At 50.4% G+C, this 23,997-nt stretch overlaps 1 protein-coding gene and 1 long non-coding RNA gene across 3 annotated transcripts in view; one reads left to right on the top strand and one right to left on the bottom strand.

Annotated features, from left to right (window-relative positions):
• Window positions 1-3,849: 3,849 nt before the first annotated feature.
• LOC123933398 lies at window positions 3,850-6,091 on the bottom strand. The gene is made up of 3 exons (XR_006816594.1): window positions 5,962-6,091; window positions 4,871-5,007; window positions 3,850-3,947 (listed from the first exon to the last, which is right to left on the bottom strand). It is a non-coding gene; the product is annotated as an uncharacterized LOC123933398 (long non-coding RNA).
• Window positions 5,476-23,997, top strand: part of SHISA9 (shisa family member 9) — a 273,480-nt gene continuing 254,958 nt past the window's right edge. Inside the window, exons 1-2 of one of the 2 annotated variants that reach the window (XM_045992497.1) lie at window positions 5,476-6,483; window positions 18,921-19,048. In XM_045992497.1, the coding sequence (XP_045848453.1) occupies window positions 5,798-6,483; window positions 18,921-19,048 (814 nt within the window). In that variant the 5' untranslated portion in view covers window positions 5,476-5,797. The remainder of the gene's footprint in view (window positions 6,484-18,920; window positions 19,049-23,997) is intronic. The other variant, XM_045992498.1, reaches the window with a different exon arrangement.

Here is a 23,997-nt window from a genome sequence, read left to right as displayed (position 1 = left end):
CCAAAACCCACATCTCCTAAAAACCAGGCACTTCACATTTTCTTTACTTAGAGTTCATTAATAAATACTACAACATAGTGCTCGCTTTGGCAGCACATATAATAAATACTACAACGTATTTATTATGTTTCTTACATAGAGGTACGCCTTAAATACTGATGCCCATGAAGCCATATGTTGGATATGCCATTTTTTTTCCTGCTACACGTTGACGTACATATAAAACTATTAAAAAAAAAACTCTTGGGGGTCAAACCAAAAATCATCTCACATACCTCTAGTCCTCTGGGGAAACCATACTTCAGACCCATTTCACTTCTTCCGTAAAAGATCTTTTATCTTTTCAAAATAAGAGAATAAAATATATCAAGTCAGCGTGTTGCTTGAGATGGCCAGGGGCCAGCCGCATTTTGGCTTCTGTTGGAGGAAGTCATTGAGGGGATGTGACCTCTGGCTGACTCCCCGACTGCACCCCTGCAATCAGAGGCTCCCCCTCATTCCTGTCTTTCGCGTGTATATTTCACCCACTATTCTGCCACTAGGAGTCGATTTCAAGATTCAGCTTTGAGAGAGTACGGTACTGTTCAGACCATCCAGACCATATTCTCCTGACCCCCACCCAAGCCTCATTAATACAAACTTGAAAGATTCCTGCAGGCAGGTGCAGAGATCCACTTGTCTTCCCTGGCCAAGGACAAGCCTTGTAAGTTCCCTTGTCTATTACCCCTGCCACTTACTTTCTGGAGAGGCCTGCCTCCTTTGGTCTCTCCTTGGTCTCTGTCTGGGGAGGGCGGGGGTCCAGTTTCGATTTTCACTCAGCTCCGAAAGTTTCAAACCAACAGCTTCTGTGTTATCACTCTCGCTTGCACTCCCCCCCCCCCCCCAAGGCTAACAGTTGCTAAGAAACCTTTTTGAAACCCTAAAAGCTATCTGATGAGGACTTACTAACAAACAACTCCTTCCAGCAAGGACCATGGGGTACGGAATCTAATTTTGCCGAGTTGGTTACGGACCCCGGTTGCACTCTGGGTACACCAACATTCTGGGCACTGTGGTTCCCTCCCCTAATTGCTGGGGAGTATGGTTCTGGTCTTGTTGCAAGCTGTACTGGAGGCTGACATAATTAAGCCTAGAGCGAACGAGTCTTCTTTAGATATTAAAAGTGCCTGTGTTGTAAATAATAATATCATCATCTGTTTCATAGAAAGTACTTTCATTAAGAGCTGCATTTTAATTTCAACACATTTGCATGAATTCATCTGGCTAGTGGTGGGGGGTGGTATTTGATGATTTTTCATCTTTCATGAATTTGCCAGGTGTTTCAATTAGGAAGTTTATAAACCTTCCCTCCCCCAAGAGCCCTGAAAGACATACTTTCTCAATCACGTGTTCTGAATGAGGGCATGTTCTCAATAATCACACATCTATTAGCAAGTAGTGACTCTATTGATTGAGTTGACATACCCAGAGGAAAGGGACTTTCTTCCAGGGCACCTGGGTGGCTCAGTCTGTTAAATGTCTGTCTTCAGCTCAGGTCATGATCTTGGGGTCCTGGTTAAATGTCTGCCTTCAGCTCAGGTCATGATCTTGGGGTCCTGGTTAAACGTCTGCCTTCAGCTCAGGTCATGATCTTGGGGTCCTGGTTAAACGTCTGCCTTCAGCTCAGGTCATGATCTTGGGGTCCTGGTTAAACGTCTGCCTTCAGCTCAGGTCATGATCTTGGGGTCCTGGTTAAACGTCTGCCTTCAGCTCAGGTCATGATCTTGGGGTCCTGGTTAAACGTCTGCCTTCAGCTCAGGTCATGATCTTGGGGTCCTGGTTAAACGTCTGCCTTCTGCTCAGGTCATGATCTTGGGGTCCTGGTTAAACGTCTGCCTTCAGCTCAGGTCATGATCTTGGGGTCCTGGTTAAACGTCTGCCTTCTGCTCAGGTCATGATCTTGGGGTCCTGGTTAAACGTCTGCCTTCAGCTCAGGTCATGATCTTGGGGTCCTGGTTAAATGTCTGCCTTCAGCTCAGGTCGTGATCTTGGGCTCCCTGCTCAGTGGGGAGTCTGCTTCTCCCTCTCCCCCTCCCCCTGCTCATGCTCTCTCTTTCTCTTTCAAATAAACAAAATCTTTAAAAAAGCGGGGGTGGGGGGGGTGGGGGGAGACTGTCTACCTTTACAGAGTAAAATGAACCTAGACGGTTCCCCTCTTGTAAATGTTTTTCAAAGGCTTGGGAAACAGGTGTGGAGAACACTCCGTATTGTAGCCGCCTTGGCAGGTGGGAGCAGTAAGGGAATTTGGTCTGGGAGGAGCTCCCGGCAGGGTAGGGCCTGGGGGATAGTGGGCCCAAGGTCTGGGATCTGGCAAACAAGCCACAAGGTCTGCCTCTTTCCCAAGCAGGATCCCTGCACTCTCCTTGTCACAAACAGGGGGCAGTCTCTGTTAATTAAAGCCGGGAACAGCAGCCAGAGTGAGTCTCCTCTGAGGACCGGACTCAAATGTCCTGGTGACAGGCAATATTTTAAAGAGATTGGAGGCAGATTCTGAAATGGACTTTTCTGTCTAGATTTTGTCTCTTTTCGCTAAGGTTTTCTTTTTCTTTTTTCAAATCAAATTTAGAAGTGTCTGAAAACCCCCAGCTCTTGGGGGAAGGTGTCTGTGACCTACTCTTCTTTCGGGCTTTTGCCCTAAGCTGATGCTGGCTGGGAGGTGCCTCGGTGGGGTGCAATGGGGTGGGAAGGCAGGAAACCGGTGATTAGGAATCTGGCGGTCTGCATCTAGCCCTGCTTTCCCATTTGCTGGCCACTTGACCTTGGACAAAGCCTTAACCTCTGAGTCTCAGCTTCCTAGACCTTGGCAAGCCTGCTGGAGGAGCCCTCCCCGATTTATTGGGTAGAAATATCCCCTCTGCACCGTCCCTGCAGCAGAAATTCCATCGTCTGTCCCTTTCCTCTCTTGGTTTAACACCAGGGGTCTTGCATCGAAGATCTCGACACGTTAATCAAAACAGACCGTAAATATATATATATATTTTTTAATTTTTAAAAAATATTTACTTGACAGAGATCACAAGTAGGCAGAGAGGCAGGCAGAGAGAGAGAGAGAGAGAGAGAGAGAGGAGGAAGCAGGCTCCCCGCGGAGCAGAGAGCCTGATGCAGGGGCTTGATTCCAGGACCCCGGGATCACGACCTGAGCCGAGGCAGAGGCTTTAACCCATTGAGCCACCCCGGCGCCCCTGTAAATATATTTTTGAGTGCTTCTCACGCCCAGCATTGCTGTAGGTGCTGGGAGACTGTAGGAGTCAAAGCCCCTTTCTGCCCTGGACCTTACCATTTCAGTGTGGGGGACAGACAGAAACCAAACTTACAGCGTCAGGTGCATAGGGAGTCTGGAGGCCTATTTTAGGAAGGCAATACCTGCAGTGGTTGGAACACAGACCCAGGAGTCACATTTCTCAGGTCAAAAGCCAACCGAGGGACTTCTCTGGGAGAACCTGCTTAATTGCTTTGGGCCTCAGTCTCTCCCTCTGTTGTGTGGGCCTGGTTCTATTACCTAGCAGATAGAGTTAAATGAGATCAGTCCCTCAAATGTTTTAGCGAACATTCCCAGATTGTCTGCTAGAAGCTAGGCACTGTTCTAAGCATCTGTGAGGAGGTGATTTTAGAAAAGACAAGCTTAGTGGGCTTGTCGCAGGCACTGAATAAATGTCAGCTATCATTAGCTCTCACACACCAGTGCTTGTGTTTGTAGAGACTCACACAGTGGTGGTGGGTGTGGGTCGACAGACACACCACACTCTCCTATTCTGGGATCCCATTACCATGGAGCTGATGAATTTAGACTAAACAATCTCATACCTTGTCCAGGTGGGCTGGGGACAAAACACAGCCCGTAATTCAACAAATCTTCTGGGGCTGGTACACTCCAGACATGCTCCATCAGGGCTGGCCTGGGGCTTTTGCTGGAACAGGAAACGACAGGAGCAAACATTGTTTCCGAGTCTTGGGGAAGACACTAGGTGACATTGTTCAAAGAAGGCACCTTTAGCGAAACTCCCTCTCCTTCTGAGAAAACTTGCGGTGGAGTCCAATACCCAGCCCCCATGCCTTTTCAATGAAGGGGACCCAGTGTGTCATTTTATTTGTGGCCCAAATTTTGGGGGCTTTGAAAATGCCGGGAGAAGCCCCTGACTGCAGCCTAATGGGAGGGGAGGGTGATGGAGACATCCTTTCCCTGCAAATCGCCTAGCCGACTGCAAAGTGTATACTTAGTTAATGCAATTAAAAACAAAACGCAGGGGCGTGTGGAGATCTAAATTCGGTGTAGCAGCTTTGGTGCAAATCCCGTTTTGGGGGCTACTGGAGTCAAATTCAAGCGGAGGGAAGAAGTGGGAGAAAGGGGAGAGGGACGGAGGATGACTGGAAACGGCTGAGTGGAGAAGGCAGATTTGGAAATTCCTGACAGGCGACCGGAGGCTGGAAGCTGAGGGCGCGAGGCCGGACTCTGCAGCACGGGTGAGGATGTCGTGGGGGGGGGGGGGCGGGCTCGGTGAGCACAGGGGCCAGCCGGCTCCGGAGACCCACGCGCGGGGTCCAGGTACAGGAGGGTGGCTGAGGCCGGGTGCCCAGGCCTTGCGCTGCACCAGATCTGGGCGCGCAGAGGCGGCGCCGCGGTGTGCCCTCCTGTGGAACGCAGGGAACGCTGCGAGGTCGTTGAGGGACAGAAAGTGGCAGGTCCAGGGACCTGGGAGAGTCCCAAGGAAAGGCATCCGGGACGCGGGACGTGCGACTGCCTCGGCCTTATCTGCTGACTCCCCCCTACCCCACCCCCCCCGGGCTTCCTCGACTATAGTGCGTCCCGGGGCCCCCTCCCGGGGGTGCTTACCCCGGGCCCAGTGGCTTGCCACCCCGCCTTCCCAGTTCAGCCTTGGTCCTCGGCTTGTCCCAGGGAGTTGAACCATCCGGGAGGCACGCCTGGCTTGGAGGGTGCAGTCGGGGAAAGGGTGAGGTAGCCCGGTGCACCTGGAAAGGGCGAGCCTGATCAGACTGTGTCCTCGTCTGCCTCGGAGTGGAAGCCACTTAGTCTGTCCTTATCCCCTCCGAGTCACCCCTTCCCTGGAGGGCAGATTCGAGCCGCAGCTCCTGCGCACGCACGCCTGAAAAAGCCACGGGCGGAGCCGCCTCTGCGCCCAGAACAGGTCTGAGCCGCGCCTCCCGCCCAGAGAGGGCGCGGGAGGTCCCGCAGCGGTCCTCCACCTGCCGGGAAACCCGAGCGGTGCCTCCAGCCCCGGCGGCTGCCGAAGAAGCTCCCTCCTCCTCGCCCGCCAGCCTAGCTCAGCTCTGCACGCCCCCCAACTCGCGCCCGCCCGCCCGAGTCACCTCTTCCGCGCCCCCGCCCCTCTCGAGCTCGCGCCCGTTCCACCCCCCCTTCCCTCCTCTGCCCGCCCTCCTCCTCCTCCCCCTTCCCTCCTGCCCTCCCTTCATTCCACAAGTGTTGCTTCGCTCTCTCCAGCGCACTTGGCGAGCTGGGGAGGTGAGAGGGATCCTGAGATCGGGCGCGGGGCGGCTGGTCCGAAGCCGCCGGCGGAGGAGAAGCGCGAACAGACCGACTCTCCCCTGCTCTCCGGCCCCCGCCTCTCCCCGTAGCCGGCCGGACCTGCACCCCGCGCTTGCCCCCGCTCATCCTCCCCCCCGCCCGGCCAGGCGCGCTCCTCCCCGGCCGGCCCCTCGGCGCGCGGCGCGCTGGAGGCGAACGCGGGCTGAGCAGAGCGCAGTGGCCGCCGACCACCGAGCGCCCCGCGCCGCTCCCTGCATGTGCGGCCCGCGGCGGCTCGCAGCCCCCGGCAGCAGCCTCGGCAGCTTCGGCCGCGCCTCGAGAGGCGGCTGCAGCGGCTCCAGCGGCGGCCGAGCGGCCGAGCCCGGGCTGGGAGACACGATGCGCCGCGTCCTCCGGCTGCTCCTCGGCTGCTTCCTCACCGAGCTGTGCGCCCGCGTGTGCCGGGCGCAGGAGCGAGCGGGGCACGGGCAGCTGGCGCAGCTGGGCGGCGTGGTAGTGCTGGCGGGGGGCAACCGCTCCGGGGGCGCCTCCGGAGAGGCCGGTGAGGGCGCGGGGGTCTCGGACGCGCCCCCCACCCGGGCGCCCACGCCGGACTTCTGCAGGGGCTACTTCGATGTCATGGGCCAGTGGGACCCGCCGTTCAACTGCAGCTCGGGCGACTTCATCTTCTGCTGCGGGACTTGTGGCTTCCGGTTCTGCTGCACGTTTAAGAAGCGGCGATTAAACCAGAGCACCTGCACCAACTACGACACTCCGCTCTGGCTCAACACCGGCAAGCCCCCCGCGCGCAAGGACGACCCCCTGCACGACCCCACCAAGGACAAGACCAACCTGATCGTTTACATCATCTGCGGGGTGGTGGCCGTCATGGTGCTCGTAGGCATCTTCACCAAGCTGGGGCTGGAGAAAGCGCACCGGCCCCAAAGGGAGCACATGTCCAGGTGGGCTGCCTCCCCCCTCCGCCTCCCCTCCGGGCGCCGCTTTCCCCGCTCTTCCCTCTCCACCTTTCCCCGGGCAATGGCGCTCCCCCCCCCACCCCGCCCCCAACCGCGTCTCGCCTGGGGGAGGTCGCCTGGGAAAGCCAACTTCGGCTGGGAGCGCGGAGAGGGGGCGCTGGGCTCCGCACAGGTGTGGATTTGAGCGTGTGTAATGTGTGTGTGTCGGGGGTCTCTGCCCCCTCCACCCTCACGCCGCCCCCTCCCGCCTCGGATTGAAGCGGACCGGAGACACACAGCCCGGGAGCCCGCGGCCCCGAAGTCTTGGGTTTTGGGGAGGGGTCCTCGGCTCGGATTCCACATCCCAGCCTCTAGGTAAACAGGGCAGGCGAGCCCGAAAGGGAAGGGGGGCGTGTGTGAGCCCGCGCGCGCGTGTGTGAGGGAGGGAGGGAGGAAGGGAGGGAAGGAGTGTGTGCCGCCTGCAACTCGTACGGCTCGCGAAAAAGAGGCGAGGGAGGTGGAAAGAGAGGGGAGGGCGAGAACAAAAGCCTTCCCTGGAGCGGCCGCCTCGCTCTCCCTGAGCTGCCAGGTCCCTGGAATTGGGACCTCGGTTGCCTCCCCCGTCCCAAAACCCTCGCCCCTTTCCCCCCGTCACCACCTCTCCCTGCTGGGGGCCGTGGCCTCAGCTGCGCGCTGAGCCCCTTGGCGGGGTTGGCGTGAACTCCAAGGGCGGGAGCCCTGCTCACCCCCCACCCCCCACCGCCCCCCAACACCCTGATTCGTCAACTTTCCCTGTTGCCTTATTCATTATGCAAGTCCCAGCGCGAGCAAGTCGCAGCAGATGGGAGAAGGCATTTGGGGATTAATGGAGCTATTTGCCTTTTGCTTTTTTTAAAAGTGTCTAAATTGATTCGCACAACCCAGTAACTTTGGAGGCGGAGGACACAGGCACGAGGACGCAGCCCCCAGACCCGACAGAGGCCGGGGTTGGCGTGAGGTCTGGGCGGGCGGGGTCGAAGAGCGACAGGCAGTCTTCGAGCCGCTGGATGGTTGGGCGCAAGCTCGGTCTTCTTTCCGACTGTGGGCAACGGGGTCGCCGTGTGTCGCCCCACTACACGCAGACACACACCCTCCCCACACCTCCGGCGGGGGCCCAATGCGTGCGCGTGTGGATGCACGCAATCCGTGCGCTTGCCTAAAAAATCTGAACAAAGAGACCCACCAAAAATAGGCGAAGGAACATTACCACCTCACCAGTAATTATTTTCTATTTATACGCGGAGTATCCGATGACTTTCTCCCCCCCCCCCCCCCCCCCCCACCGAGTGAGGAGGGATTTGGGGGAAGAGGTGAAGAAGTTGGTCTTGGTTTGTCAGCAGAGAGGCGTGGATGGATGTCGGGGTCTTGAGGCACAAAGTCAGCTCTGAGGGTATTCAAGAAACTGACCAAGTAAGAGTAACACGCTGGCCCCGCCCACCTCCTGCAACCCCGAAGATGCCCCGTCACCAGCCCCAGCGGCTGGTGCTTCGCGTCCCCGCAGTCCCCGCCAATCCCTATAGCTTCCAGGGGTCTGTGTTAAGGTGAGGGAGGAGCGCCGAGGCAGGAGGACTGCGGCAGGCGGCGGGTGTCGCCTTGGTAGGGAGAGAGTCACCCAGGGATAGGTAGGCTGCCTTGCAGATTCGGGTTGATTCTTCTGCCGAAATATCCACTGAGCCTTTTTCTTGCAAACCAGCGCCTAAAGGAGCCCTCCTGGGTGTTTGGGTGGGGGAGGGTAGGAAGGGCGGGAGAAGGGAGGTGAGAAGGTGGGAGCTGGGCTAAGGGTGGGCGGCTCCCTTTGGACGTCTTGGGGGGGAAGGTGATGCTGGCTTCAGGCCCTCTTTGATCTGGATATGCCTGCGGAGACGGCGCTCCTAGGCAGACCTGAGGGCCCAGCAGGGACTCAGCTCCCTGTCCTGCCCCCTTGCAACTCTGTCAGGAGAAAAAGAATCACCCAGCCTAGCTGGTTGCAGCCACTTTCTTCTGCAGGTACCCGGAAAGGGCTGCTTGGGGGCGGAATCCGGGGGCACCCAGCCCTCTGGTACCAGCCTCCACTTGGCTTCTCCTCTGTACACATTTTGGGAATTCCAGAATGCGCTGGAAGTGCATTCTCTAAGAAAGAACAATTGATTCCCTCCGCCCCCCCCCCCCCATGGTGGAGCCCACCCTGGGGCTTGACCTCTCCACCCTGAGATCAACACCTGAGCTGAGATTAAGAGTTGGAGGCTCCACCTCCGGAGCCCCCCAGGTGCCCCCAGGAATAGTTGATTTTTATTGGCAGTTTCCAGGGTATAATTTTCAACCCTGGCTTCGGATCCACCTGGAATGCTTTTTTTAAAAAAAATCCTGTTGCTAGGGGCCCCACCCTGGATAATTTAGATCAGAATCTTCAGGGCTGCGGGAAGCCTGTGTACTTCTGCAAAGCTCTCTAGGCTTTCCAGCGCGGGGCGGATCACTAGTAAGGAAAAGGAACTAACGTTTGCCAGGCACCGTACTAGGGTGTGTGCGTGTGTGTGCGCACGTGCACGCACACGAGTACGTGTGCATGTACGTGCATGCGTGAGTGCGTGTGTGTGTGTGTAAATCTCTCATTTAGTGCTCACAGCTGTGAGACAGGGTGCTGTTAATTCGCATTTATAGGTGAGAATATCCAGTTTGGGTAGCTGGCCCAAGGTCACACGGGGAAACTGCAATCCCGAAACCCCTGGTTTCAGCTGTGTTTTCAGTTTCCCTGAGCATTTGGGGCAGGGGAGGGGGGGGTGCTTCCTAAAAAATGCAAAATGCATATTCTCCTGTTCTGTCCAGGAGGGACTGCAGATCACTGTAGGTCTGGGATGAGCCCTAGAGATCCGCATTGAACAGCCTCCCTGAATGGCTTGTAAAAAGTGCCCTCTGCCTTCACAAACACTGTTCTTGAGTTTGGGACTATCCCACACGGTTGGGGAGGGAGGAATTAATCCACTCTGACTCTCTGAATCGCTTTCCGTTGTGTGTTGTCTGCATGTATAGGGCTTTCTGTGTAGTTGTGGTGTGGGGACTGCCCCCCACCCCCAGGACCCTCCAGATGCGTCTTGCCCAGTGGCTGTGTTGAATCATTTGGAGTCCGGGCCCCAGCTGGGGCTCATTAGCTGTTGCCTGCAGTGGCTAAGGGGTGAATTGGGTGGGGCCGGCACCCCTGAACTTGACCTCAGAGAGGGTCTAAGGTGGCTTCCAGGTGAATCCAATGTCTTTTCTGCAGCCCCTTAATTTATTTTGTCTTGGGCCGGGAAGGTTAGGGAGATGAGGGGTTTGTTCTCCTTTTGCCTGACGCTTCAAAGACTTACAGCCCCTGGCTGTCCTCCTGTCACCAACTGTTCTCGTGACCCCTTGCACTCATGTGATCCCAGAAGAGGCCTTGGTGATGTTAGTTTTCAGGCTCAGAGTCCTGGCCATGTGACCCGCCTCCTTCTGGGCTGAATGGGCCTGAAAGCAGGAGAAAGTCAGTAGTTCCAGGAGCTGTGGGGGTCTTGCTCACGCTGGTGTAAGAACTCCACAGACACTCATTCACCAGCGACAGCAGCGTGACATCCAGCCACTATTTACTGGAAGCAGGGACTGCAAAAGTTGGCCGGCTATGGTTACCAAACCCCACAGACAAATTTTGTTTGATCTGCATTTTATTTCTACTGATGCATTCCTATTTTTATTTTTAAGTTTCTTTTTTTTTTTACTGTGAAACATTTTAAACATGCAAAAACAAACAAACAAACCAAAAAACAAAAATAAACTTGAAAGAATAATAAGAAAGAACTCCAGAATAACCTGTGAGGTTTCTTACCCCCAGCACCACCACCATTTGGGGCCGGCTCATGCTTAGTGCTGGGGGGGCTGTCCTGGGCAGTGAAGGGTGTTTGCCAACCTCCTTGGGATCTACCCACTAGGTGCCAGTAGTACCCACCCCACAACCCAGCTGTGACAGTAAAACACACACACACACACACACACACACACACAGCCTTAGCCGTAGCCACATGTTATCAAGGGGTAGAATCACTCCCCCGTCGCGAACTACTAATCTAGATGGGACAACCGTTAGTATTTTGTCATATTCGCTTTATAGTACTCTCCATATTTTTATTTTCTCTCTTCCTTTCTTCCTCTTGTCCTCTCTCTCTCTCTCAATCTTTTTCCTTTGTTTTTTTTTGGCTGCAGCTTTCGAAAATCGGTTGCAGACATGACATTTCATCCCTGAATAATTCAGCGTGGATCCCCTAAGAACAGGGACATTCTCCCACACACCACAACTTCAGTAGCACACCCAAGAGAAAGGACGGAGTTTCCACCGTATGATCAGATGGCTGATCCTACTAAAACGTTCCCAGTCATGCCAAAAAATGTCTTCCAGAACTTGGGCTTTCAAACGAGGATCCAGTCAAGGCTCACTCATCTGGCTGTGAAATTTCTTTAGTCTCTATTATATATTGTGTTTTAAAACCAACTTAAAACCAATTGCCAACCTTTAAAAGCTTGGCGTTATCACACAGACATCCAGATTTCTGATGTCTCTGGAGAAATTGGCAGGTCCCACAACACTGGACCTGAATTTTTCCCATGGAAACCGATGGTGGCTGCTGAGTGGCAACTTCCCTCTTGAGGAACCTTGCAAGTTCCCCTGGGTCTCCACCCCCCACCCAGTTCACTCAGCGCTGTTACTTGCAGTCCATGGAGACGCTGTCAGGCCAGCCTTAGCAGCCGGGGCTCAAGTCAGATGGCCTGAGATTCAGTCCAGCTTGGCCACTTAATAGCTGTGTGACCTTGGGAACGTGACTTCACCTCTCTGAGTTTTTTTTTTTTTTTTAAGATTTTATTTATTTATTTGACAGAGAGATCACAAGTAGGCAGAGAGGCAGGAGGGGGACAGGGGAAGCTGAGCAGAGAGCCTGATGTAGGGCTCGATCTGAGGACTCTGGGATCATGACCTGAGCCGAAAGCAGAGGCTTTAACCCACTGAGCCACCCAGGTGCCCCTTCACCTCTCTGAGGTTTAGATTCTTGTCTGTAAGATGAGATCATGAGGATCCCTATGTCATAGGCTTCTGCAAGGTTTTGCTGAGACCGGGCTTAGGAAGCTCTTAATCCAGGACCTCCTATGGTCACTGCTATGGTCACTAACTCTTACTGCTAGAATTTTCTATCCCATTTCTGCTGAAGAAGTAAATGCTATAGTCTGGAACTCAGCACCTCGCCCTTGCTCTGCTACCTCTTTTTAGCTGTGTGACATGGGTCAGGTGTCCCAAGTCCTCTAGGCTTAGCAGGAGTTCAGAATAAGAGAGAAGACCCACGGATGACCACATTAAATGCCTTGCAAAGTGCTGGCCTCGGTGACATTGCAGAACCCTCAGCGGTGAGCTCGTGTGTCCCTTCTCACGTAATTTCCTTCCCCAGTTGAGGCAAGCCTTACCACTAAGTCCGCCTTCTAAGAGGCACAGATGGCTTTCCATGAGGATAACCAAGCCCCAGGGGAGTGGAGGAGTCAGACTTCAAACCCAGATAGCACGAGGCCAGAGCACAGGTCTCTGACCACTAGGCTGCTGTGCCTTGGAGCGGACACGAGCAGGACACCTGCCGTCTCAGATCACAAAGAAGTGCTTGATGCTGGCAAATGGCAACACATGCAGTGGGACTGGTTCAAGGAGCCACCATAAGATCAAGCCCTAGAATGTTCTCTGCATCTGCCCCTGGCAGGGCCAGCCCTCTTGGAGAAGGCATTGATGAGAAATGAGCTTGGGGCCCGGACGCATGTTTGAAGCTCTGTACCCTTGAAGCCAGTAGGGAACACATGTCATTATTTTGCCCACCTTCAAAGAGAATCAGAAATCCAAGTGGCAAATTATGCAGCCCAGTGTCCTGTGTGTTTTTCAAACACGCTTCAGAAGAGTTGGAGTCCCTTGCGAAGAAATAGCATCAAGTGATAAAGGTCCTTCCTTCTCTTGCCTTTTCTCTCTTCTTCCAGCTCCCCCCTCTCGCCGCCCGTCTGTGGGTATCCTATGGCTTCGACTGGCTCCCCAGGTTAGAGAAGCCCTTGCATGGGTATCCTGTCGACCATGGAAAAGTCTCTTTCAACTCTTTTTCCTTGCAGGGTACAATTGCTTCTCTTTGGGCACCGAGTCCTGCATTTTATTTTATTTATTTATTTATTTATTTTAGAGACAGCGTGCAGGGAGAGGGCAGAGGAAAAGAGAGAGACTTTTAAGCAGACGCCACACAGGATGGAGCCTGACATGGGGGGCTCAATCGCATGACCCTGAGATCATAACCTGAGCTGACATCAGGAGTTGGCTACCCAGGTGCCCGAGTCCTTGCATTTTAGAAGTCATCTTCATTGGGGCACAATGTACACCATGAAATGCACACATTTGGAGTTGAAGTGCAGTTGGAGGAACCTCATCCACACCTGTGCAACCGCCACTCAGAAAGTTACCTCCCACCCATTATCCTTGCATTCTTGAAAAATAAAAGCTGCTTCTGATACGAGAGGAAATGCTCCGGAATCCTATTCAAGTGTTTAAATGTCAGAACACAGTTCAGACCTTGGGACTCCTGGAAGCTTTGAAGCAAGATGCTGGGACTCTGAGCTCTGCTTGGAAATGCTGGGGGCTTTTATTTACTCACTGTAATTGGAAAGTAAAGGGACGCAGCCTTCTCTTTTGTTCCTCAAATATACCAAGCGTGCTACTACCTTGGAGCTGTTGTGTTGGCTTGGCTGAAATTCTCCTCTGTCAGACCTAACATGCTGGCTCTTACTCTTCAGGTCTTAGCTCAAGGGTTACCTTCTCTGAGAAACCCGTCCCTGACCACCGAGGCTCAGTTTCCACCGCCTCTGCCCCTCCAGCCCATCGCTTGGTGTTACTGGCTTCATTTCACATTATAGCCCAAAATTAACTTACTCATTTACTGGTTTGCTAGTTTATGATCTGTCTCCTTGCATTACTGTCCACAGGAAGGAATGTGGGGACACCAGAGTCTCTTCTGCTGTTGTATCCTCAGCGCCCAGGACGGTAGCTGGCACCGATGAGTTCTGCTTTCTGACCTCCTAGTTTCGATAAGAAAGGATCTCTTCTTTTATTCATTCACTCTTTCACATATTCGTGTAGTAGGTATTTACTGAGTATCTGTGGCATACCCAGCCCTCTTTTGAGAGCTATGCGAAAACAGGGAATCATCTGACTTCAAAAATGGCAATGTTTCAACATACTTGTTCTGAACTTGGTGAAGAGATATCAAGGAAGAGATACATTATGTGGACTTGGCCTTAGAAATCTGAAATCTGCAGGATGGACATCTCAGTTTGAAGGCTCTCCAGCAGGAAAATTCCCTTTTACTCAGGGGAGGGTCAGCCTTCTGTCTTATGCAGGCCTTCAACTGATTAGACAAGGCCCACCCACATGCTGGCGGATGATCTGCTTTACTCAGTCTCTTGTAAATGTTCATCTCATCCAAAAGCACATTCTTAGACACATCCAGAATGATTTTTGACCAAATATTTGGGCATCTCGTGGCTCTGTCAAGGTGACACTTAACGTTGACCGTCATAGTACTTTTAGGATCTTGTTACTCAGAGTGTGACCTGTGAAACAGCAGCATTTTCATTACCTGGGTGCTTGAGCAGAAAGGTCTCAAGCCCTGCCTCAGACTTGCAAGACCCCGGAATCATGACCCAAGCTGAAGGCAGATGCTTAACTGACTGAGCCACCCAGGTATTCCCCCAGCCCCGCCCACCAGTCTACATTTTAATAAGACCCCTAGGTAGCATGAATGCACTTTGCCTGAGAAGCACCCAAACTATTTGCCACAGATAGATGACAAATCCCGGGGAATTTCTTTGGCTTAAAGCACATGGTTGGTTCTTTCCCTTGTCTTATTTACTAAGTTTTTTGGACATGAGTGATAACATGTTTTTAAGTACGTCCCCTAATATATGCCCATTGGTTTTACTAATAAGTTTGTGCTCCTACCTGCCAACAGTTACGAGGTGCGTTATAAAGCATATATGAAAACGGAAATTTCAAACAGAGCTGAAGGTGCAATAAATCTGATCTCAAAATTGGTTGCAAAGAGTGATGATGTCATGCAATCATCAGTTGGTTTCTCAAAGGCTGACCATTAATAAGCAATTCATGTTTTGAATCATTCTCATGAGACTTTGGATTGTTCTGGGCTGACTTTGCTTTGATCTGAAGAGACAGTCCTCATGTTTAACCTTGCGACAAGCTAGCTGTGGCAGAGCGGGGGAGAGTCAACTCTGTTGTATTCTTGGGTTTGCTCTGCTAATGGGATCTTCAGGCTGCGGATTTTGGGGGTGCCACTTTTAAGCCACACACCTGCTTGATGATGGTTAGCCTACTTGCAAGTAGATAGGTAATTTAGCTGCATAGTCCCTTTCACGGTGCTCAGAGCTGGAGGTAGCAGATGAACCCTAATGATGGTGCTGACAGCCGCCCTCCTGGGTCTGAGGTTCCCGATTCTCACTATCTGATGTGGGCAATTCAAGGGAGGGCTCCAGCATCCATACACACGACATTGATTTCTTACTTGAACCCCTAAAGACCACACACAGAAGTTCTCGGATTTCCTTTCCTGATGCTGGATCATTTTATGTGGTCCCTGAAATGAGTGGACCATACCTTGCAGACTGCTTTTCCAGGATATGGAGGCCTTTTAGGAACCCTCATTTCCATTGCGCACTCTGCGAGGGGCTGCCTTGGGAGAAAAGCAGCCTTGGCTTCTGGGCTGGATTTTCAAGAATTTCCAGACTCAGGAGAAGCCCAAGGGATCTGTAGAAAGCAGTGCTGACCAAGTTTGTGGTCATTTGTCCCAATAACTTACTTTGCTACCTTCTTGAAAGCCTGAATATTTTGGAATTCTTGCATGGGGAAACTCCTTAGAGAATCTGGGGAAAGCTATGGCTTCCTGTTCAAGAGAAATGCACAAAATTTTCATTCAATTCCAGCGGGGCTCAGATATTCCTTGAAGCTCATGACGAAGAACCTGTTTAGAAGGGAAAAAGGCAAATTAGGGTTAGAGGGCATGGACCCTTTGCCTCAGACATTCCTTTCCTGTAGCCCTGTTGCGTTTCAGATGCTGCTTACAGCACAGAGCAGGGAAGGAGGCTGAACTCCAGTGGCAGGGACACTCAGGTTTGTATCTTGGTCCCTGCACTGATGAGCTGGGTTAACCTGAGCAGCTTTTTGCTTCATAGAATGGGTAGGAGAAGCCTCACCTTAAATGCCCCTCCTTTTGCCCCTTCTTTATTGGCCATCTTCCAGCCTCATTGGTTTTCTTTCAGGTACCTCAAATATTCAATCTCTTTCCTGCCTCAGGGCCTTTGCACTTGCTGTTCCCTCTGCCAGGAAAGTTCTTTCCATCTTTATGGGACCAATTCCTCACCATTCAAGACTCAACTCAAATGTCTCCTCCTCAGGAAAGCTTTTCCTGACCACCTTATCTCTCCTCTCTTTATTTAGAATTTTTTAAAAGTGTACAATTCAGTGATTTTTTTTTTTTTTTGGCATAGTCACAAAGTTGAACAACCAACACCACTCTGAGATCCCAGAACCTATTCATTATCGAAAGTCTGTATACATGAATGCAGCAGCCAGTCCCTAGTCCTCCCTCTCTCCAGACCCTGCCATCACCACTCATCTACTTTCTATCTCTATGGATTTGCCTATTCTGAACATTTCATATAAATAGAATCATCCGCTCTGTGGCTTTCTGGGTCTGGCTTCTTTACTGAGGATCAGGTTTCCAGGTTCCATTCACGTTGTACTAGGCGTCAATACTTCATTGCTTTTCATGGCTGAATCGTGCTCTATCCCATATCACCTGTTTTTTTTTTTTTTTTTTTTTTTTTTGGTCCATCCATTCATTCCTTTATTTGGGTTGGTTTCCACTCTTGGGCTGTTGGGAATAATGCTGCTATGTACGGGTATCTCTTGATCCTGTTACACTTTTGTTTTTTTTTAAATTTTCGCAGTTCTTGTTGATTTATTTAACATGCATACTCCTATCCTGTCCCCTAGAATATAAGCTCCAGGCCGGCAGTGGTCTTCTCCACCTTGCATATTGCTATATGCCCAGAGTCTTGAATAGTTCCTGGCACAGAGTGGGCAAGACATGTCAGTTCCTTGAAGGAATGAATGAATGAATGAGACAGTTGCTATTCTCTTGTCTCTTGGAGGACTCAATCTTTCCCTCTAATTCATGTGGGAATCTTGCTGTGTTCCCCGTATCTCACATCTGACACTTCTCACCAGCTGTGGTTCTCCATCGTCTCATCACCCTGTGAGCGACGACTCTGCCAAGCTCGGGGTCTCTGCTACCCTAAAAGAGTCTCAGACTTGAATGTGCAGCAGAAAACACAGGTGGCTGGGCCCTGCCTGCCTCCGGAGTTTCAGAGTCAGTGGGTCTGGGTGGATCTGGAAATTTGCATTTTAGCACGTGCCGGGGCGGGGATGTTGCTCCTGGTTGGCGGACCACTATCTGAGAGTCGGGGCTCTAGGGGGGGTAAATTTCAGCAGGCAGCCTGGCCCTGTTGTGTTCAGAGGTGGTTATGTGTGGGCCTCACTCAAAGAGCTCACCTTGCTTCTCTGTCTCCCCTGATGTGGACTTGGAGGGTTCTGGTAGGTGAAGAGCGTCGGGATGGGTCCGAAAACATGGCGCTATGGCTTGTGGGAGTGGACCCCCGAGAGGAGGCCTGGATGAGTACTGTGTACAGAGGCAGGGATGGTGCTGACCATCGAGATGCCCCTAACCAGGGAAGTAGATAGGCAGAGCTGATTCTCTGCCACCCCACCCTGAAACCACGGCATGAAGGAAGTTACATTTCTCCATATGGCTAGCCCCCATGTTGTGCAAAGAGAAAGCAACATGAGGTTTATGGCAAAAACAATGCTCATGTCATTATTCACACCTGTGCAATTTTATACCTGCAACAGTCTGTACCATTCAAGGGTGATCACACCTAAATAAAGACATGATGGAGAGCAGGTAAAGAGAAGTCAATGTGTTGGTGAGGTCTGACCTTAGGAGAGATGCCTGTTGACACCTGTCTCTGTCCTGTTCCATGTGTGAGCACTGAGCGGCTTGGCTAAGTTTATGTCTAATTGTGAAGGTCACTGTTCTGGTTGAATTGGGTGCCAGCCCCCTCCCTCCCCCATCACCCCTTAAAAAAAGTCTTTTATAAGGTCCTGATCTTGTGGTCCTGGGAACATGACATGATTTAGACATGGGATTGTTGCGGATGTCATGATTTAAGATGAGGTACCCTGGAGCAGGGTGGGCCGCTAACCCAATATGACTGGTGTCCTTGAGAGAGAACGTGGGACACATACCAGGGGAAGATGGAGAATTCCGGCAACGGGCAGAAGCCAGGAGGAATCAAAGGGAGGAGTCCCCTACAGGTTTCCGAAGGGGTGTGGCCCTGCCGACATCTTGATTTTGGGTTTCTGGCCCCAGAAGCATGAGACCATAATTTCTGTGGTTCGAAGACATGTAGTGTGTGGTGTATTGTTACAGTGGCCCTGGGAACCCCACGCGGCCCCTTAAGACCTCTCACCTTGTTGTCTTACTTGTCGGTTAATAGTGAAATATATCAACCCTTGGATGAGCATCCAGGAGATTAAACAGGATGATAAATGGGAAGGGCCGAAGACACAGCTGGTGACTCAGGTCGTATGCTTTCCCCTCCATCCCAGCTCCTGACTGAGAGGGGCACCAAGGCGGGGTGGGGCTGTGTCACACCAAATCCGTCCTAGCTGCTGGAAACCCAATGCATGCAGTGTACAGAGCTGTGCCTCGGCTGTGGTTCAGCCCTGGACAACTGGCTGTGTGACCTTTAGCAGGTTAATTCACCTCTCTGAGCCTTTCTTTGCTCATCTGTGGAGAAGGAGTAATAAACCTCAGAAGGTGTTCATATGATACTTAGTTGAATTAAGGCACGTAACGCCATTAGGATGGGGTCAGCTTATGGTAAGTACTCCAGGAATGTTATTTGTTGCTAATAGTGGACCATCATTGTACATGATGTGTAGGATCTAGCATGAGCTATGGGGGGGACTAAGTTTATGGGGCACAGCATATTACATAGATTCTTCATTGGATCCTCTCAAGAACTCTTTGAGATGGTTGATGCTGCTTTCTCGTAGCTGTTGTGAGGAGCGTGTGGACTGTTGTGCACAAAATCCTTATGTAACCTCTAATTGCAGTGCTCTTTTTTACTTCCTCACGTCTTTTCCTCCCTCCCTCCCCTAACTAGAATGGTAGCTCCGTGGAGTCGAGGCCTTGTCTTCCTAAGTCCAGGGCCCCGAGCACAGCAGGTGCCAATCATTGTGTTTGGAATGAACAGATTTAAATTCTTTCTTCTTTCAGGGCCCTTGCAGATGTCATGAGGCCCCAGGGCCACTGCAACACTGACCACATGGAGAGGGACCTCAACATTGTGGTTCATGTCCAGCATTATGAAAACATGGATACCAGAACCCCCATAAATAATCTTCGTAAGTATAGTCGTGCGGTCCGTTCCCAGCCCCGCTTGGTGACCCATGCAGGGGTCGTGTGTCTAGATTTCGTGGTCTGTGTTTGGGTTCACGAAGAGCTTTTCTGTCTGCTGACTAGCTAGAAGTTTGATTTCATCTGTCCGGGATGAAGCCCTGTTTGGTATTGTCAGATTTCACTTGGTTTGTATCTCTGTTAAAGAGCGAACCCCTTGGTTAGTTTCTTACGGTTGGTTCTCCTGTTAACGAATGGCGGTCTTGGTTGGTTCATCATGGTTGGGCACCTTGTTTACCAATGGGTGGCTTCATTGGTTCATCCGAGATAGGTAATCTGTTAGCCGTTTTAGTGGTTCCTCTTGATGGGGGAAATTGGTGAGACAGGGCCCATTTGCTTATTTGTCTATTTCTTGAGATGACCTTTACATTTCATACTGTTTTCACTGAACAGATAGTAGTTCAGTAGAATTTGATCTCCTTTTCATCCAGAGAGAGTTTGGCAGAAATACATCACCAACTACCCTGTGTGTGTGTGCGCATGTTTGTGTGTGCCGCATTCAGTTGCGGTTATGTTGGTTTGGGGTGGGCACGTGTGATTCAACTGTAGCAAATTCCCTTCCATTTTTCTGCTGGGGAAAAAAAAAAAGCTACATTTGCTATTGTGTTTCAGTAGAAATTCTTGGGGGGTCTCCGTATGCTCCCTTAATTTTTCTTTCCTTTCAAAGGTCTTTTTATATGACATACGATGTTATGGAACTGATGTACTGACTAATGGGGGGGGGAAGCAAGATTGTTCAGTTTTTGACAATAGTGTACTCCCGTGTTTATTCCTAGCAATTATGTTTTCAAGTAACTCCCACATTAAAGTAGCGTGGAGGGCTTGGTTTAAAGTAACAAAAGCCAGACAATGTAAAAGACCCATTTAGTTGTGGCTGGAGATTCTTAAACACGTCGCGCAGGTTAGAGTCTCGGTTGCTTTGGCTGAAACTCCGCCACCAGAGTTGCATTGGGGTTTTATTTGCTGAATCATCGTTTTGGACTGTTTGGCTACGAATTTTTATGCTCGATGGGTAGAGGAATGAATCTGTGGTATTTGATACAGGTGATGCGAAGTCTCTGATTCTGCCTGGTGATAATTTTTCACAGTCTCGGAGAAATGTTGCAGTATATTTGAAAAGTCAACGTTTACACAGTTTGCCAATGGGCTACTGAATAGAATTTCTGAGGTATCATTGTATTAAATAATTCGACATTATGTATTTATGAACCCGGTCGTAGAATGGCAGGAGAAATAGCCACATTTTGGAGCAAAACGCATCAGCAGTTGGAAGTTTTATGACTGAATCTCACAGCCCTGAAAGTTACAGTTAATTGCACCAACTGTATGACACGGCAGTTGCGGAGCCCAAGTCTGGCTTTGATGGAAATGAGGACATTCTCTTAAAGGTGTCCCTGGGAAATCAGTTGAAGCTAGATGTATGTGGGTTCCAGCCACGGCAGGTGAGCAAATGCCGTCATGGAGGAGACAAAGTTGAAATGGTGTTGAGTTCCTGGCTGCTCCAGGTGACGGTCAACACGTTTCTCATGTGACGTTTCAATCTTTACGATGATTTTTGAACCAGCACTCAATTGTAATAACAAACCCATTGAAGTCACCCGCATTTCATCATGGCATCAGGCAAAAGGGCAAGGGACATTAATGAATCTTGTTTCAATAAGGGACTTTTGTTTGAAGTTGTACTGAAAACAAATTACTTCTCAGAGATGGGTGTCCAGGCACCGAGTAATTCAGCAGTCTCTTGTGACAGACTAACTGGATTTATTTACGATTCTTGCTTTTAGTCCGTGTCTATCAGTCATCACTGATATTTATACTCATTAGGAGAAATGTGTCTTGTAATAGTCTACTGGGTAGAACTATACCAGAGCATTCCTGGGAGACTACAGAAGAGAGTTCCAGGTGTATGCCAACATTGCACTCTTGCATTAGCAAGATGTTAATTTCATATATTGCCGCTGGGTTGATCCAGTCCTTATTTCCTAGAATTCTTGGGCACATCTGGAAAATAAGAAGCATATAGCCCTTCCACGGATTTACATCAATCAGTTCACTTTTTGTGAATAATTCAGTACTTGGTAATAATGATAGGCTTCCTTGGAATGATTTTGTCTTTTTATTGATTCACAGGAGCTATTTATATATTATAGACACAGAGAAAATTTACATGTTCAGGAGAAGGAATGATTTGGGGAGTTCACTGAGAGGATAGGCCTCAATGACTGGTGTTGATCAGTTATCAGGGGTTCAAGAAGCCATGCAGCTGCCACAGTCCATTTTGACCCACAGAGAACCAGAAGAGAATTAATCTAGTCCAACTGAGAGTTCTTGGTGCCAGAGTTAGAATGCATCTATCAAATATAAAAACCTTTTCTGGACATTGTGGAAACGATGAAGATTTACAATGACAAAAAATTTGTGATATACCAAAAAGGAGCCCATCGTGCCATTGTTGGGGCATTCTTCATTAAACATTCAAGTGACCATATTTGACCAGGAATTCGATAGCCCAAACTTGAATGTCACTTTTGTCTCTATTCAGTGACCCAAATGGATGGGTCATCCATTTCTCTTTCTTCATCCTAATACTAATGCTAGACCCCTTTCTGGTCTTCCCATTATGCTTTGGTCCAATGCTAAGAGAATGAAAAGTCAGTGGATAATTAGAAGGAAGGGAGTGGGGCAGGACTAAGGTAGAGCCACATGGAAGGGGGCAGAAAGCTTCCATGTGGGGCAATTTTGCCAATTTTCCTTTACAAATTTCCTAGGGTTGATTTTTCCTGTGATAGGCAAGACTTGCCTTTTTATCTGAAGACGGATTTTTTCTTCAGCTGATGCCGTTCATGTTCTTTCCAGGCATTCAGTGGTATTGCCTAAAAATATTTAGTCTGATAATCAAAAGGGCCTCGACCTCTTTGATGAACAGGATGTAGATTCAGATGAGATAGTGATTTTTTCGCAAACGCTCTTCAGCTTCTGTATAATTATAGTTTGCTTTTGAAGGCACATTTTGTCCTCAAGAGCTATGAACGTGCTGCCGTCTCCCCCACCCCAGCCTCGCAGCCTGCCAGTGACACTCCCCATCCTTTCCGGGAGTGCGGGGTAAATATAGGCTCCCTTTCGTCTTAAGAATGGGCGATGGGAGTGAGGGCCATGGCTACAAGGAGAGAGCCCGGATCAACGTCTCTCAACTCATTTGTGTCAATAGCACACTTTTTTTTTTTTTTAAAAGGCTGTTCCAGTTTTGGAATAATTTCATATTTACAGAGAGGTTGCAAAGATCACACCCAGAGTTCTGTATACTCCCCACCTGATGCGAACATCTTACATGGCTGTGTACACCTGTCGAAACAAAGAAATCAACATTAGTATGTTATTTTTAGCTATGCTGTGTGGATAATGTTTGCATTTCGCAATGTTCCTTCACGTACCTCCGTTTTCGGTTCCAGGATCCACTCCAGAATACTGCATTGTATTTAGTCCAGCAGACTCGATAGTAGAATTTTGGTTGGCAGTATTGTTTAACGATGTGGTGAAGACTGAAAACAACCCTAAAAATAAGTCAGCAGCAATTACAAAGCCTTTATTGCCGTAGTATAAAAAGTGTCTCCCCCCCCCCCCCAAAAAAAAAGTGTCTCCCAGTGTCTATAAAAACAGCCACATAAAACTATTCACCTGGTCACTGCTGGAATAGAACCCGTTCGATATACTGACTGCGCTCTCACATAGTCTCGTGGGACAGAGCACCCTCCCACTGCACCCAAATATGCAGCTCTTCTTTGGAATTCGATGGATGCTCCCCCTATTTATTTAGCAGCACAAGGGGCAGGAGGGCTCTCACCCTGAACTGAGGAGATACGCTAACTTGATGTTTCAGGATAGAGAATCCACCAGAAAGACCAGGCTCCCCTTCCAGCCTCACCGCTCCCCCTAACTCCCCCAGGACCATTCCCAAGTGCGTTTACAAAGAACTAGGTGCAAGGCAGATTCACGGGTTAGCTTCTGAAGATGCCGCACAGCTCATGTCTAGGGCCAAATGGATTTCCATTCATTTGTCCGTATTTACCAAGGTACCCGGATGTCGCATCCTTGACTTCTGGAGGCACTGGCCCGGGTATTCCCAACCATCTTTAGAAAATCAGGGGACTTTCCTATTCAGGGCAGGTGTGTAAGAGTCCCATATATGTAAGATAGCGAAATATTAACAGTAACTTATATAGACAGTGCTCTAAACCCCAAACGCATGGAATCTTAAAAACCTTATTGGGTTGGTACTGTTGTTTTGACCTCATAAAGGTGAGGAAACTGAGGCTCAGAGAGGTTAAATGGCTTATGCATGGTGCGTCCAGCTACTCAGTGATGGAGTTGGGATTGGAACAGGGCCAGGCAGACCCTGAGTGTCCCAGCTCCCAGGGCTCCACGTTTTTATGTTTTACCCCCAAAGCGTCATTGGAGAGGACTTCCTTGTCTCCCTTTGGCCCCCAAGTCACCTACTGTTCCCCATCTCCCCATTATTTTCTTCGTAACTTTTGTTCCCTCTGGAATTGTCTTCCTCGTTATTTATGCCTATAGCATAAACTCCACGAGAACAAACACTTTGTACTGTCATAGCGGCCCCACATGCTGTGGGAACCGGGCTGGCTCACAGCAGCAGCCCTATCCGTTTCCGTCCAATGAATGACAAAGCCCACGGAAGGGGTATTGCAATTCCTGTTTTTTCTTAGAGAAAACGGAGATTTATGGAAAGGGAGGAGCTCACCTAACGCGATGGCTGAGATTTACTTTAAGAATCACCAGGAAAGGGCGCCTGGGTGGCTCAGTGGGTTGGGCCACTGCCTTCAGCTGGGGTCATGATCCCAGAGTCCTGGGATCAAGCCCCGCATTGGGCTCTCTGCTT

Source organism: Meles meles, chromosome 21, assembly GCF_922984935.1.
Source record: "Meles meles chromosome 21, mMelMel3.1 paternal haplotype, whole genome shotgun sequence".
In the NCBI taxonomy this organism is placed as follows: domain Eukaryota; kingdom Metazoa; phylum Chordata; class Mammalia; order Carnivora; family Mustelidae; genus Meles; species Meles meles.
This window is presented reverse-complemented; position numbering and strand designations above follow the sequence as displayed.